The sequence below is a fragment of the Lipotes vexillifer genome, unplaced genomic scaffold, assembly GCF_000442215.2.
Source record: "Lipotes vexillifer unplaced genomic scaffold, Lipotes_vexillifer_v1.1 scaffold916, whole genome shotgun sequence".
NCBI classification, from domain to species: Eukaryota; Metazoa; Chordata; class Mammalia; order Artiodactyla; family Lipotidae; genus Lipotes; species Lipotes vexillifer.
Window position 1 is genome coordinate 5,267,260 of NW_006798383.1, and position 16,358 is coordinate 5,283,617.

The 16,358-nt window shown below is 43.7% G+C and overlaps 1 protein-coding gene across 1 annotated transcript in view; it reads left to right on the plus strand.

The window, feature by feature from the left end:
- The window catches only part of SORCS3 (sortilin related VPS10 domain containing receptor 3), a 616,865-nt gene that overhangs the window by 487,265 nt on the left and 113,242 nt on the right, over window positions 1–16,358 (plus strand). Inside the window, 1 exon segment of the mRNA XM_007470447.1 lies at window positions 9,544–9,633. Within this exon segment, the coding sequence (XP_007470509.1) occupies window positions 9,544–9,633 (90 nt within the window).

The window sequence follows — 16,358 nt, forward strand, 5'->3', positions numbered from 1 at the left end:
TGCTGGGAAATTGGGATGGGGGAGGACTCTTTAAGGAGGTAGCTTTTGATGTAAGCCTGTGTGAAATTCGTTAATGCTGGGATTTGTGTCAGGATGAATCCCTCCAGGTAACTGGTCTTAAACTAGCTATTCTTTGGAAAGGCTCTGCAGTAGACACTTTAGATTTTTTCAGGGTTGCAAAGTGTAGTGGACATTGTCAAAATTTAAAGACCCAAGTTCAAATCCGGGCTCTGCTACTTTGGAGCTGAGTGACCTTATCCATGTAAATTAACTCATCAGTAAAGTGGGGCTGCATAGTGTCTCTCCTCCAAGGTCATTGTGCATGAGGGCAGACAGTGCATACAAAGTGGTGAGCACAGAGTTTGACTCTCCAACAGTGACGCTTCTGCTGGTGGAGGATAGGACAGGCATGACACAGAGAGTACAATGGGGAAGCCCCAAGAATTAGCAGAGTAGCAGTTGGCATTTTACAAATATTCATGGCTCTCTTGGGGAGGTGGCAGTGTTTTCTGAGAAACAGCTTGACAGATGGTTTAAACCCGTCCACTGCTGTCCCAAAATGAGGCATGCAAATCCCACGTTGGCAAAGTTCTCCTGTTATATCTAGCAGCCCAGGTATCTCCAAGTCTGTCTGGAAATCCCATGTCCCAAAGAAGCATCCCTGCTTCTCTAGAAAATTAATGGCTTTGTTTTCCTTGCCCTTTTAGGATCTTTAAAATATCTTGCACATATCAATAAAATTAGTCATTCTCGAAGCAGCTATGTGCACCTGCCATTCATCCCGTGTGGCTGAAGACACATCTGATCTATAGCTCTGCCCCTCCATTTCTTGCTTTTCTTCTCAATTTCTGTATTGCCTCTAACCTTTCAGTCTGTAGATAGCTATAGCCCTACAGACTATATATAGCTACTGGCCCAATGGCAAATGTCAATGCCCCAAACAATCAATAGTGTGGGCATATGTGGATCATCAGCTTGATTTCTGGACTAAGGCTGCTATAAAAACCATAGACTGAGTGGTTTATAAAAGCAGAAGCTTATTTCTCACAGGTTTGGAGGCTGGCAAGTCCAAGATTAAGGCACTGGAAGATTTGGTATCTGGTAAGGGTCCACTTCCTGGTTCATAGACGGCTGTCTTGTTGCCATGTCCTTACATGTTAGAAAAAGAGAGAGCTCTCTGGGGTCTCTTTTATAAGAACACTAGTCTCTCCCAAAAGCCCCACCTCCAAATACCATCATATTGGGGATTACGTTTCAACATATGAATTTGGGTGGGGGACAAACATTCATTCTACAGCGATTTGTCAGTGAGAATACCTCTAAAATCTTTGGGTTCCTGGGTACATATACAGGTCAATCATAACACCCTACTCATTGTATTTGTAAAACAATTTATAGTTGACATGAAAGCATTTTATTATCTCATTTACTTTTCTGTAAGAGAAGGGTCATTATTATTTGTTCCGTTTTCATAGAAAAATAACCTTGGAACTCCAAGAGACTAGTTACCATGCCTCAAATTGCATGTCTGATACATGATCAAGCTGAAACTAGAATCACAGACGTTACAGATACTGGGATCTTTTACCTTTCTTCCTCTTTCCCACTCTTTAATTTTTGTTCTCTGAAATTCTGGGATGTTGTAGAAAAGACAGAGCCTGGCTTGGGAAGATTTCAGCCAATTAATGGACCTCATAATGTCTACCTGTATAAAGGAAAAAGGCTATGTGATATCTCAAAGAGAAAAACTTACATAAGTGTAGGAAGGCTATATAAGCTTGACTCCTTGCAATATCTTTTCCAGCCCTTTCTCAGTTCGTCTTTTACAAAACCATATTAAACTCACAGTGCACAAGAAGCAGGGACATTTGTGAAAGAAGAAGCAGGGGAGGTGTTTTGATAGTAAGTTTTAACATTTGTCTTCAAGGTTTCCATGGGTAGTGTTTCCTTTTTCTGTGAAGCTCTGGCATCCTGATCTAGAACTCAACGTAGACTGTCTCTGTTTTAGCTTTTTATTTGTTATTACATTAACTGGGAGTATTCGAACACTCCCAAATTTTATACTCCAGGATGACAATTCAAATCCACATCAGTTCTTTTTTTTAATTGCTGCACTTTTTATCTTTGCCTTTTTATCCCCCAGCAAAACTAAGAGAGGAAAGACGATGAACTTCCATTTTGCAGGGTCAAGTGGGCATCCCAAGAATTTCTTCCCTTCCTTTTAAATCATAAAAGCTAAAACATGAAGATAAGACTTGCAGCTGCTTAATGGTCAAATCTCTGGCACAAAACACATTGACTTTGTGGTCTCCATAGGTGGTCTTCTCTACAAAGTCATCCTTGCTGAGGGCAACAAGAAGAATTTCAGTGTTCTATCCCCGGTCAATTCTGACCAGGTAGCCCATGTGGCAACCCTGACACTTCCTGAACAGCCTCCAGTTTACATATAAACTGTTGCCATGGTCAGTCACCCTAAGTCCTCTAAGATATTAGACTGATATAGGCATCTGTGCCTCTGGTTCAGCAGGGACAGGTAATATGCATTGAGTACTTAGGATGTGTCAGGTATAGGGCTAAAACTCTTTACATGCCATGGTAGATTCATTCCTCGTGATAACGTGTCATTAGGTAGCACTAATGTCTCCATTTTCCAGAAGAAAAAATTCGGAAGGCTAAATTACCTGTTCAAGGTCATCAAACCAGCAAATGGCAGAAGCAGGATTCAAACACAAGTCTGGGATCCCAACCAATGTGCTATAATGCTTAAAAATCAGAAGCAGAGTCTTCTTTGAAAATATGTAATTGGAAACTTACCAAGCCCAGCTCCTTTATTACATTTGAAAAAACAGTCTCAGAGAGTCAGGCCTACTGATTCTTCCGGTTTGTGTGGTTTAGATCTAGACATGGTCTTGATCCCATGCTTTTCTAACTCATCACCTTTTCTCTACCTTACTAGCATTCCCCATAGGCAGTGAAGGCCCCAAGAAGTCTCTTGGCAGGACTGGTGAAAGTGGCAGTTGATTTGTCAGTATTTTTTGGCCAATAGTGCGCTGGCAACCTCAGTACACGTCTTCCCTCCAACACCGGCCCTACAAGCACACACGTGCACACACACACACACACACACACACACACACACACACACATCCCTCATACAAAGAGAGAGAGAGCGATATTGGCTTCACATCAACTATCTTATCCCAAATCTGTTCTTGGCAAAGCTATTTTGGGGCTATGTTAGGGGCCCAATAAAAAATTTTATGGGCAAATCTGTTTCAAAGAGGTTCAGCCTCAGCAGGAGTGTTGTGTTAGGCATTAGATCCACTCTTCCTAGAAACAGGCAGATAAAACTGCATATTGCATTAATATCTCAGAGCCTCTGGGACATAAAACAAGCAAACACCAGTTTGACAAACACTAAATTCAGCATCAAGCAGTCTAGCAGAGGAGACGGCTTGCTGATAGGTGTCTTGTTCTAAATGCTGAACACAGGTTTGATTCAGACACATAGTGTAGTGCCTTAGCAGAGCGCTTTCAGAAAAGGAACTCAAGATGACAGAGACGACATAACCTGCCATGTAAAAGCCATCCTGACACTTAAAGCTGCATCCTAATGAGACCCATGGCTATTTATTGACTCTTATGGCCCAGTAATCAGAAGCCTGTTTCTTTGTTCGTAAAGAAGAAATATGATCTTTAAAGGAATTATGGAGAGGTGGAGAGGAAGAGAAAGGCCTAACAACGTCAAGACTTATTTTAAATAATCTGAATAGAATTAATGAGCAAAGAAATTGGAAAAGTTAATTGTGTATCATAACACTCAGCTGTTCCCTCTCATTTTTTAAGGAGGAAGAAACAATGCAAGGGCTACGTGAGAAATAACTAACTTATGCCTATAAAGATGGTCATTTCTCTTGGCTTGGACAGATTCTTCACATCGTACTGGACCCAGCAAGGTCCTTTAGCTGGAAAAGCTTCTAAATGTCACTTCCTATGAGGGCAGCAGCTCTCGTGTAAGCTGAATTTATTTCCATTATAGTCCCTCTTATTCACCAATTTCTTTTTGTATTTTTATTTTTTTTGCGGTACGCGGGCCTCTCACTGCTGTGGCCTCTCCCGTTGCGGAGCACAGGCTCCGGACGCGCAGGCTCAGCGGCCATGGCTCATGGGCCCAGTCGCTCCGCGGCATGTGGGATATTCCCGGAACGGGGCACGAACCCGTTTCCCTTGCATCGGCAGGCGGACTCTCAACCGCTGCGCCACCAGGGAAAGCCTTTATTCACCAATTTCAATAGCAGCACTATTCACTCCTGTGCAACAATAGAGCATTGATTTCTCAGGGCTGGGAAATTGACATGAACCCTACCAGAGAAAGATCTGCCTTGTTGGTGGGCATCTTATCCAGGAAATTGAGAACTGAATGACCTGGGATCCATTCCCTTCCATAGAGAGGTTTGGAAACCTCACATAGTCTGAGGGACCAGCATAAACTTTGCAGTCGGATAAACTTGGGTTCAAATTCCAGCTCCACCAGTTACTTGCTATGTGTGTTTGAGTATGTTGTATATGTTCCCTATGCCTCAATTTCTCCTCTGACCATAAAACAGAAAGCTGGTACATACAGAAGAATAGTTCTTGGTATTTAATAAATGCTCAAAAAACGTTATATTATCAATACTTTTACCTTGTAGGGTACTAATAATAGTTTTAACAATTATAACAGTAATAATTATTGTGGATATTGAATAGTATTGTGGATCTAAAGCACTCATCACATGATAGATATTCAAAAATATTAGTTTCTGCTTCTCTTCTCAGGTTACCTGTGCCCACTTATGAATTCTAGAGACATTAGAAGTTTTCTTCTATCTATGGAAGAAGCAGAGGCTCAATATGACTCAAGGCCCTCTGGTTCCATTTTGGGGGGCAAATTTCTCTCTCTCCTACAGGGCAAGTCATCATCCAGAAACAAGGAGAAGTGAAAAAAATATAGGATATGTCAGTTTAGACTTGGTTATGGCAGGCATGGGAACAAGTCAGAGGAGACAGATGTGTTTAACGGCCAATGCATTTGTCCAAAGGAATCATTTTCACTGGCCAGGAGCCCATTTAAACCTGTAAAATGGAAATTCAGAAAATCAGATTAACGAGCCAGTCATTAGTAAGGAAGAGGCCCAGCTAATTCTGTGTTTAGCATGACTGATGGTCCGAGAGCAAATAATTGGATGACATCCATCAAATGTAAAATAAAAGGTGTCACTGAAAGGGAAAGTAGTAATAATCTCTGGGATTTACAGTGCCAGCAAATGTGCTTGTAAGGAAAAGTTCATCAAAATAGATTAATGGTCGCTAAACTTTATTCCTTCCTTGTGTGATTGCCAGAGGACCACACAAATAATAGCGGAGAGGCAGCAAAGGCACTAGGCTGGTATCATTCCAGCACTGAGAGGACTCTGCTCCTAAGGGAGAATATGCTAGAACTTCTATTTGGAGATAAGTCCCTGTGACCAGCAGGGACTGGGCAGGGATGGAGTTCTTCTCTACAGCCACCGTGTAGTCACTAAACAATGGAGAAAATTGAACTCAGAGGCTCTCTGTTTAAGCGAGTGAATCACAATTCATTGTTCAGTCAGTAAATATTGACTTCCTGCCCTATGCCTGCCGCTTTGGAGATGTGCTCATTCCTAGTTAAATTTTTAAGCATGGGCTGGAGTTGTACACTGGCTGGGACAATAAAAGGCTGTATGATGTTGGGCAAATTAGTGGCCTCTCTCAGCCTCAATGTCCTGACCTGTAGAGCATATATATATATATATATAATCTCCTCTGCGTGTCAGGAATATATATATGTGTATGTATATATATGTATATATGTAAGTGCAAATGAAGTGTGGTTTATCAACTGCTTACTGTAGCATCTTCCACGTAATACGTTTTCTCACTGCATGGTCATTACTGTTCCTCTTGTTTTTATTACCTCACTTCTCTCCTAAGAAGACATCATTTTTAAGATGCAGTGTCAATGTCATGGCTGATTCTCTGGGAATACGAAGAAACACAAACATATACACACAAGTCAATCACAGAGATTTAAAACAAATTTCTTAAAGATGTTGGAATTAAGGAAATGTTACAATTGTTGACGTTAGTAAGATGAATAGAGGATTTGTCTCAGTCACAGGAGGAAGAGAACAGGTTTAGAGCCAATCTTTACTAGGTTCATATTTGTCTTATCTTGGGCAAGTCATTCCATATCTTATAGACTCTGCAGGGTTGTCAGTGGGATTAAACTGGATAATTTAGGTAAGGGAGGTTCTGGAGCGTGGTAGATGAACCCAATTGATGACAGTTTTATCATTTTTTTTATCATCATGAATCCACTAATTGCCTGCTGTGAGACCAGCATTACTTAGTAATCAAGAAGTTACACCCTTAGAATAAGACATGGAGGGATCATTATAGGTATATGTACACCACAGAGTAAATGTTGAAAGTGCTATAGAAATGGAAATAACAAAATTCGGGAGATGAGAGGAGGGAGAAGTTATAATGAATTGGTGGCATCCACAACCCTTCCATGAACTCCGGGGCCTTACACTGAGGTTTAAAGTATCAGCTAGATTTCTGCAGCACAGAGAGTGGACAGCCAGGACAGAGGCAGAGCTGCAGGAGCCAGCTTGATGTCGCTGGGGGGATGCTATGGCATCAGAGGTACTGGGGAACCTCTGGGCTCCTTGAGCTTCGTGCAGCCCTTTAATATTTTAGATTATTCCATGGTAGTTCTGCAGTGTAATTCCATCTTCATGCTTTATTTAAGCAGAAACTCTCCCAGGTTGTGTGTGTGAACTTCTGTGTGTGTGTGTATGTGTATGTGTGTGTGAGAGAGAGAGAGAGAGAGGGAGAATCTGTGCTTGCACAGGGCCATACAGGCATGGCTGGGCTGAGTTCCAGAGTCAGGTCAGCGGGACCCTATCAAGGGGACCACTCTGTTCTCTTTTGGCCCTTGGTAAGTTAGAAACCCCAGGGGGCCCTGCCGTGCTTTGTGATGCTGATAAGAAGCCTGGTGGTGCTGTCATCTTGTTCCCTGTGGAGGTGACTGGGTCTTCCGGGGAAATGCAGCTTTTAATTGCTGACCTCTGGCCAGCATTAGTCACGGGATTCTGACACTGGTCTAATTCACTAAGGGTGAGGTTGGTGAACTTCAGGATGTTCTGTGGAGAACTGATTTTCAAGCACATGATAGGAGACCAGAGGATATATTTGGGAGTTTAAAAACTTTATCACTGGGTAAAGGGTCTTCTTGGGTGGGGATGATGCAAATGATTTAGAGCTATGTCAGAGGTGGTAGTCATACAACATTGTGAAGGTTCTAAATGCCACCGAATTGTACACGTTAAAATGGTTAATTTGATGTTGTATGAATTTCACCTTAATTTTAAAAAGACTTTATTATCACTGTAAACACAAAATTCAGGAAAGTGGCTACATCTCAGAGGGAGGCAGGGGTCAGGACAGGTGAGGAGCACAGAGGCATAGAGGCGTATGTCAGTTGGCACTGAAGTTCTTGTTCTGTGCTGCTCCAAGTGTGGTCCCCAGACCAGCATCATCATCATCACCTAGAACTTATTAGGAAAAACAATTCTTGGACCTCATCCCAGACTGATTGAATCAGAGGCTCTGTGGGTGGGGCCCAGCAGTCTGAGTTTTAACAAGCTTTCTGGGCGATTCTGTTGCATGCTGAAGTTTAAAAACTACTGATCTAGTTCTTGGGTTTGCAGGTACATTTATATGTGTTGGTTTTATAATTAAAAATAAAACCAAATTAAAGAAGCAAATAAATAGGATCATGCCAGGACTCATGGTGACTGTGCTTAGAACCAAGGGTTATATTTTAATCTGATTCTGTGTAGTTGAGATGTATTCTATAAAGAAAAACAAAAGACTTCTCAGCAACTCATTGGTCTTAATCTGTCAACACCCCACCTCTAAGCCAACACGGAACAATATAGCTTCAGAACAGATGTCTTATAAAAAAAAAAAAAAGTCTTGGAATACAAGATAAGAATGATTCTAATTAGAAAATAGAGATGTAAGGATAGCAGCGACCATCAAGGGGAAACCAGTCTCTCCTCTTGGTTCAAAGCCTAAGACTTTGCACCAAGTTTTTTCCAAGGTTCTGCCTTCACACTGACTTGAACATCTGTTCTACCTGGCAGCTTGTGATGCCTGCTTTGTGGGCTTGCAATCTGCGCAGGTCAAGAGAGAGCCACAGGAAATGCCATCTCTTAGAGTGAGGAGCGATGGGTGGCTTTCAGTAGAGAAGTTATATGCCCCCTGCTCCCGGTAGCCGCTGTGGGTGGGCACTAGGGTTGGACCAGGATCGGGGGACTGGCCTATCCTTAGCAGGAGCCTGGGCTTCCAGTGATTGCTTCCTCAGCACAGCAGCCTGGTTGCTACTGTCCTCCTGTTATTTTCTCTGAGCAGGCTATGTTGTCTTCTCCTGTGAATATTAATTTCCCCTGAGTTAGGATAATTGGGCCAAGGGCAGCCATCTGCAGAGCTATGCCATGTTGGCGAGACTTTCCAGCAAGCCCAGGCCAGGGGACGATTTCTTGGAGTGGTTTCCAGGTTCCTCTAAGAATCCATCTGTTGCCAAGTGAGGTTTCAGATGTTGACTCCCCCTGCCATGAGCTGGTAGAACTGAGACTCAGACATAAGATTTCTGACTTTCAAATCCAGAGTTCTTTCTCTGACTTTTGATGCCTTTAATGAACTAACACATGGAAAGAATCAGTAAATATCTGCTCGATGCGTGGATTTGTAAATAGGAAGGAAAATAATTGTGCTCAGAGAGGTAGTGAAATTAATTTCAAAGTAATAAGCCTTTGAGCAATAGTAGTTGTTCAGATACAAAACAAATTTTCTTTGACAATCGTGTCATCATTGCAGTGGATGAAAAGCTGTTGAAAAAAAAAAAGAATATATAGGGCTTCCCTGGTGGCGCAGTGGTTGACAGTCCACCTGCCGATGCAAGGGACACGGGTTCGTGCCCCGGTCCGGGAAGATCCCACGTGCCGCGGAGCGGCTGGGCCCGTGAGCCATGGCCGCTGAGCCTGCGCGTCCGGAGCCTGTGCTCCACAGCGAGAGAGGCCACAACAGTGAGAGGCCCACGTACCATAAAAAAAAAAAAAGAATATATAGATCATGGGTACAGCAGACATCAGTAGCTTCTCTGTTTTCAGTTGAAAATATTTATTAAGTGTGTATGTATTCAGAACACCGTGACAGAGTACAGAGCCCCTGCTCTCACAGACATTGCCAGCCACGGGGGAAGACTTTTGGAATTGCTCACTTATTGTCTAAGTGCTGTGCCACAGGAGCAACTCAGGGCATTGTGGGGTTGGAGGATCAAAGCCAACAGGGAGTATTCCCTAAAAGGTTGTTGCAAACCTACTGTTGCTGTTGATGGAGAGGCTACTGCTTTCCACCTCGTGCCGTGATCCGTAGCCCCATCTGACCTTTTGTGTTTTCCCCACGATACAGGTAACAACTGGTGGAAGAGCCAGCTACTACGTGTCTTACCGAAGAGAAGCCTTCACTCAGATAAAGCTGCCCAAGTATTCACTGCCCAAGGTATGCACCACCTGCTCCCCTGGGTCCTGCCAGATAAAGCGGTGGGGAGCGGCTGCCTTGTTAGGCTGCAGAAGGTTTGATCCCTGCCTGGGAGACAGCTGGCATTCAGCTGCACTTAACCACTGTGGGGTTTAGCCTCTGCTGATGTCACTGAATCTGGGTTCTGTGTTCCCCTCTCAGCAGGGTACACACGCAAGAGATTTGATTTCCTATAATTCAAACATCCGATATAATCTTGGGTCATTTCCCAGGACTGGTAGTGAAAGGAACACTAGCTTTGCAATCTCTTCTGAGAGCCCCTCCCTTTCACAAGGGCCTTATTGACAAGTAGAGGGCCAGGCTTAGAATGGTCCAGGCAGAAACCATATGTAGATAGATAGATAGATAGAGAGATAGAGAGATAGAGAGATAGATGCGGACAGGTTAGTCTCATGGCTTTCTTGCTTTTCTCTACCCTTCAATGCTAAATATAAATGCACTGCCTGTGTTTCCACTCCCTTCTGCCACTATGAGTAATTAAAAAGGAATAATTTACTATAAAATTAATATCAAATCATGGCATTTTAACTCCTGTATTGGAAAATCATAAAACTTACTCTGTGGACCTCATCCCCTGTGAACAATGGCTTCTGGGAGGAGACAGATATTAGAACCTCGGTATGAATGTGGGAGGGCTTTAGTTGCATCACCTATTAAGGCTGCAAAGAAGCAAAGTTTCAGGTTGGACATGTATCAAATGTAATGGTACAAAGACTTGGGTCTCTGAGTTGGTGCTAGGAAATGTATCATGAAAGGCGAAATGAGTACAGAGGTAGTAGGGATTATGGGATAAGAAGGTGGATAACCACCTACCCCTGGTTGCTTTTATACATTCACCTATTCATATAAGCATGCACATACCCATTCATTCGTTTGTTCCTTCATTTATTCACCCATCGATCTATTCTTTCTTCCATTTAAGTTTTTACTCTGTGCCAGGCACTGAACTAAGCTCTGTGGTTAGAGTGGTAAATAAGATACAAACGTTCCCTGCCTTAATGGAGCTTGTATTCTGGTAGAGAAGAGACACTGAACAAGCAACTGTGGGTGTAGGGAGTATTATAGGTACAGAAGTTCAAGGGCCATTGTGACATGATAGTTGGAGCTCACCAAATATGGGTAGAGAAGACGAGTTTCCTAAAGAAAGTGATGCTTAAGATGATTCAAGACAGATAAGGAGTTAACCCTGCAAGCAAGTGTTTGGGAAGCTGGTAGAAAATACATATACTGGCCCGATTTTGAGAGAGAGTATGGTTCATTTAATAAACTGGGAAACTATACTGAGAGACTGGGTTGCACAGAGAGAGGTGGAGAGGCTGATGAGATTTGCAGGGACCGTGGGAAGTAGCCTCAGGGTCCATGGGCATTAATTTCTCATTTTCTCTAATGTCTCTGTGATTGGCTTTCTAGGCCCATTGGATAGGACGACGCTTGCAGGATGTACCCATCAGATATTCTAAACCCAAGTAGGAAAGAGGTATCCCTGCTTGCAGAAGATGAGGAAGTTCATGATCATGTTCTTTCTAAAGGACAATGACCCTTAGCAGCAACCTGGTGATTTCCATGTATTGGCCCAGGAAAAGTTTCAGGGACTTTCCAAACCACATTCTCCATGTAGGGCCTATTTTGCCTCTTGTATGTATGCCTGTTTTATGTATTTTTAAACTTCTCAGAAAAGCAAACAGTTTGCTCCCCTGGGCAATGTGGCTGCAGGTGGGGATAAATGAAGCCTGGCATCAATCACAACCCTAGAACACTCCATCAATGATTAGCAACCCCATGGCAATTTACCGTGGTAGACTACCATCCATGCAGCCCCTCTGATAGAACTTTATCCAGAACAGCTTCTCATTAACATGAGGGCTGTTGTGAAGATAGCTGGATGGTTATCGATCACTTTTATTCGTCGGCCTTGGCCGGGTTTTCATAGCCTGGGCCGAGGAGGTGAGGACGGAGTGGGTGGAGGGAGATTGGTTCTTTCCATTGTTTAGAAACGGAAATGGCTTTTTTTTTTTTTTTCCGGTACGCGGGCGCCTCACTGTTGTGGCCTCTCCCCTTGCGGAGCACAGGCTCCGGACGCGCAGGCTCAGCGGCCATGACTCACGGGCCCAGCCGCTCCGCGTCATGTGGGATCTTCCTGGACTAGGGCACGAACCCGTGTCCCCTCTATCGGCAGGCGGACTCTCAACCACTGTGCCACCAGGGAAGCCCCGGAAATGGCTTTTAAGCAAGTTGTTGCTGTTCCACGTCGTGCTGCAGTTGCTGCTGGGCATCTTGCTTAGAAACAGAAACACGGCAAATCTGCCCATCATCATGGCCCTCGCACCTCTACTCCCAGCTGACTGTGCAGAATACACTCTCCTAGGGCACTCCATGGCTTCAGAGTGTTTTGCAGGGAAGGAGATGAAGGCCATTAATAAAGAGTAACATTATTAAGAGCAGCAGCCTTGTGCTGAGTCCTCAATAACCCAGCCCCTGGGCATTGGGCTGGCGCTGAGTCTCAGGCCGATGGCCGTGTAAAGCACGCACCTGCGGAGGGCTTGGAGAGAGATGACAGAAACCATGGGAGCCTTGGGGAAAAGGAGATGAAGCTCAAGAGCAGAAACCCAGGGCTTTCATTCCAGCTCTGCCTGCTGCTCATCTATGAGGCCCGGTCTTCTCATCTGTAGAATGGGCATCATAATACCATTCCATCTGGCAAAGTTGTAAGGATGCAGCAAATGGCTCGTTGTTGGTAAAGCGTAAAGTGCTGGGCAAGTCTAAGCAGCGATTGTGTTCCAGGGGAAATACTACTGACGCTCTTAACCTGTTGGGCGAGTTCCTCGTGGGGTCGTGTCCCAGGCCGCTCTTGCTCTCAGAGTTGCCTGCCTCACTGGACCCCTCTGAGTCTGATGGACCTCCTCTTGCCTCTTAGATTCTGGACTTGTTCTTAACTCACTACTCTGTCATTTCTGCAAGAGAAAAAATGGTTTCGTGTTGGTTGGTTTGTTTCTGTACGGAACTCAGTTTGGCGGTAACAACGTTGAGCTTGACTTGAGCCCCAAGCTCCTGGAAACAGCAACATTTAAGAAATCCCCCCACCCTTTTGTGTTCCTGGATATGGCTTACTGCAAAGAACTCTCCTTCTCTTAAATGTGCCCCGTATTTACCTCTGGCAAGACCAGATTCCTGTTCTTTGTCTCATAAATGATTCACTGAACTGTTTGTCCCCACTGACCAATCTGGACAAAATGCCTGCTAATTTGATTGGACCAGACTTAAGCCTGGCTTTTCACCTTAAGAGAATCGCTTGACCCTAAGGAAAACAGTTTCCTGTTTAACTACTCCTTACCCCACCCACCGCAGTTCATTCTAGCCTTGCTTTACTTCTCCCAATGCGAGTAATTCTTTTCTGCCTTCACTCCGAGGTGCTTGCAGACACTTTGATCCGAGTGTTCCCCCTATTCCAATAGTCTTTTCCAATCAACTCTCTCCTTACCTGAGTCTGGCTTTTTTTTTGATACTAGAATACAGTTAATCCCACTTTGAATAATGAAAGAGAACAGGGGGAAATATGTTTTAGATAATTTATTATAATGATAATGACAGTAATTTAACCTTTACTTAATTTCCTTAGGAAAATTGTCCTTAATTTTTACAGTTCCCCGAATACTGATTTATCCTTCCTTGCTGTGCCATGGCCTCACTTCTTAAAGAGTTATCTGTAGTTTTAACCCCTTTTCTCATTTTCTATTCACTCTTGAACCTACTGCTAGTTGCCCTCAGCTCTCCCACATCCATCTCTCCACTGTCCCATTAAAAGTCTGCTAGCTGGGGGCTTCTGTGGTGGATCAGTGGTTGAGAGTCCGCCTGCCGATGCAGGGGACGTGGGTTCGTGCCCCGGTCCGGGAAGATCCCACGTGCCGCGGAGCGGTTGGGCCCGTGAGCCATGGCCGCTGAGCGTGCGCGTCCGGAGCCTGTGCTCCGCAACGGGAGAGGCCACAACAGTGAGAGGCCCACGTACAACAACAACAACAACAACAACAACAACAACAAAATCTGCTAGCCATTGTAACCAGTGGCTACCTGCATGCCAAATCCAGTTAGACATCTCTACATCTTTATCTTTTGGGTTTTTTTTTAAACTCTCTGGAGCATCTGACACTGTTGGGGAAAAAAAATCCACCCTTGATACTCCTCCCTTTGGCAGTGTTTTTCTCCTGGTTTCCTTTTCTGGATCCCCTTCCCTTGCCATCCTTAAAGTGGTGATGTTCCTAAATTCCGGTTGCATTCTTCATGGTTCCTGAGTGACCTCATCCCTTCTCTTCACACTGATGACTCCTATATCCACAGCCCCAGCAGAAATCTCTCCATTAAACTCTGAACTATATCGTTAACTGCCTATTCGAGGTACATTCCCTTAAAGAAACCGTTTAACAACTGAGCTCAGAGTCTCTACCTTTTGGCCCTTATATCTCCTCCTTTTATTTACTTACTCCATTTATTTACTTACTTACTCCATTTATCTACTCAGTAAACTATTGTTGGATGTTTACCATGTGCTAGATACTCTGGTAAGCACTAAAAATAAAGTGACAAATAAGAGAGACATAGGGTCTGCCATCTGAGAACTCATTATAGTCTAATGAGAGAGGCAGATATCACACAAATAATTATAGAAGTGATTGTTAATTTTGATTGTAATGAATACTCTAAATAAAAAGCAGAAAAATTTGTTATTCGGGTATCTGAGATATTCAAGATATGTCTTTCTCCCTTCTGTAGATTCTACCTCCTTAATATCTCACAAGTTCACTTCATAGAGTTCTACCTCTTCAGTTCAGGCCCTTGCGCATGACTGCCTAGACGGTTGCGATGACCTTTCAAGCCTTCTCCCTTCCTTCTAGCATTGCCCCATTTAAATCCACTCTTCACAATGCTTCCACATTGGATATTTTCATGTAATGAACTTGATCATCTTCAACAAAATCTATGCATTAGTTAACCAACTCTAATCCTCCCTTTCTCCTGCTTCAAATCTTGGGTCAGCTTTGTACTTCCTGCAGGGTAGAACCTCAGTGTGCCGTACAGAACCCCTTAGGATGCAGCCACTGTTTATCCTCACCTCCCTCAGAGGAATATTGCCTTCAGGTTATTCCAAGTTCCATACATTCCCTTGAATACTCCACCTGTCTCTCACCTGTAAGCCTTTATTCACCGTTTTCAGTACGTCTATTGTAGTCCTTAGTCAAGTTCACGAAAGGCCACCTGAGTCCGTGATGTCTCCACCACCAGATGGGCATATTCTTGAGGTCAGGTTCTACGTTTTGTTCCTGTCTGTATTTATATATGGTGTTTGGCACATGGCAAATGCTTAATAACATAGGTGTTTCTGTAATGAATCAAGTTACATTAGGCCCGAATTACAAGAAAATGTTTCAATAACACGGGAGTATTTTTACTGTTGTTCACCTAGGAAGTCATAGATTTAGATTTTCAAAAAGCAACCATGATTCTCCCTAGTGACTGTATTGGGAGGATGTAGGGGCAGTGTTATTTATAATTGTTTTAATAAGGAAGTGACACGTGCTTTGGAGTTAAATTAGGGTAGCAAGATGAAAGAAATAAGCTTTATTGTCATTCAGGTTCCTAGAGGACCATTTTTAACTAATGATGCTTTTCTTTGCTCTGGAAGACTTATATTCTCATTATTGGTTGACCCCTATTCAACTCTAAGACCTATTAGGAGAGAGGGCACATAGTTGCAGTTTTTCAAAAAGTGATTCCCTAGATTGCATGCGCTAGAATCATCTGGAGGGCTTGCTCAGGTGGTAGAATCTAAGGCTCCACAACCAGACATAATGAATCAGAATCTCAGGCATTGGGACCCATGAGCCTGCATGCTATTAGGATCTCCAGGTCATTTTGATACACACCGAATTGTACCCCCACTGGTAAGGAGTTTAACCTCTTTATTCAGATAGTCTTAGGTTCAAATCTTAGTAATATAATTTATTAGCTAAGTGACTTTGATAAATTAAGGATTTCTCAAGTGGACATCCCATAATTCTATATGTTAGAGAGTAGTCTCTCATCCTAGAGCCTGGAATACCTGCTCACCAGGTAACATAGTCCCAGTGCAGGTCTAAACTAAGATGCACTCACAGCAAATCTGGCTGCCTCTAATCCTGACCATGCCCCAGTGTTTTAAGTTGTTTTTTCCCCCCTCACTTCTTTTGCATTAGTTTAGTCTAAAATAACTTAGCTCATTCATTTTTATGACCAAAACATCTGGGGAAAGCCAGGCATTTCTGTTGCATATTTAACAGGTAAAGTGAATTAAATCCATATTTCCTGCAGCTGCTATTTCCCCTCCTGCTGAGTTCTTGGGCTTTCATTCCACACCACACAACATGACTTCCTCACATGGTTGTTTTTTTGTGTGTTTTTTTTTTTCCCTGCGGTACGCGGGCCTCTCACTACTGTGGCCTCTCCTGTTGCGGAGCACAGGCTCCGGACACACAGGCTCAGCAGCCATGGCTCACGGGCCCAGCTGCTCCGCGGCATGTGGGATCCTCCCGGACTGGGTCACGAACCCGTGTCCCCTGCATCAGCAGGCGGACCCTCAACCACTGCGCCACCAGGGAAGCCCCATCACATGGTTCTTAAGTGTAAGCCTTATTTCCATTTTCAGGCACCTCAGCAGG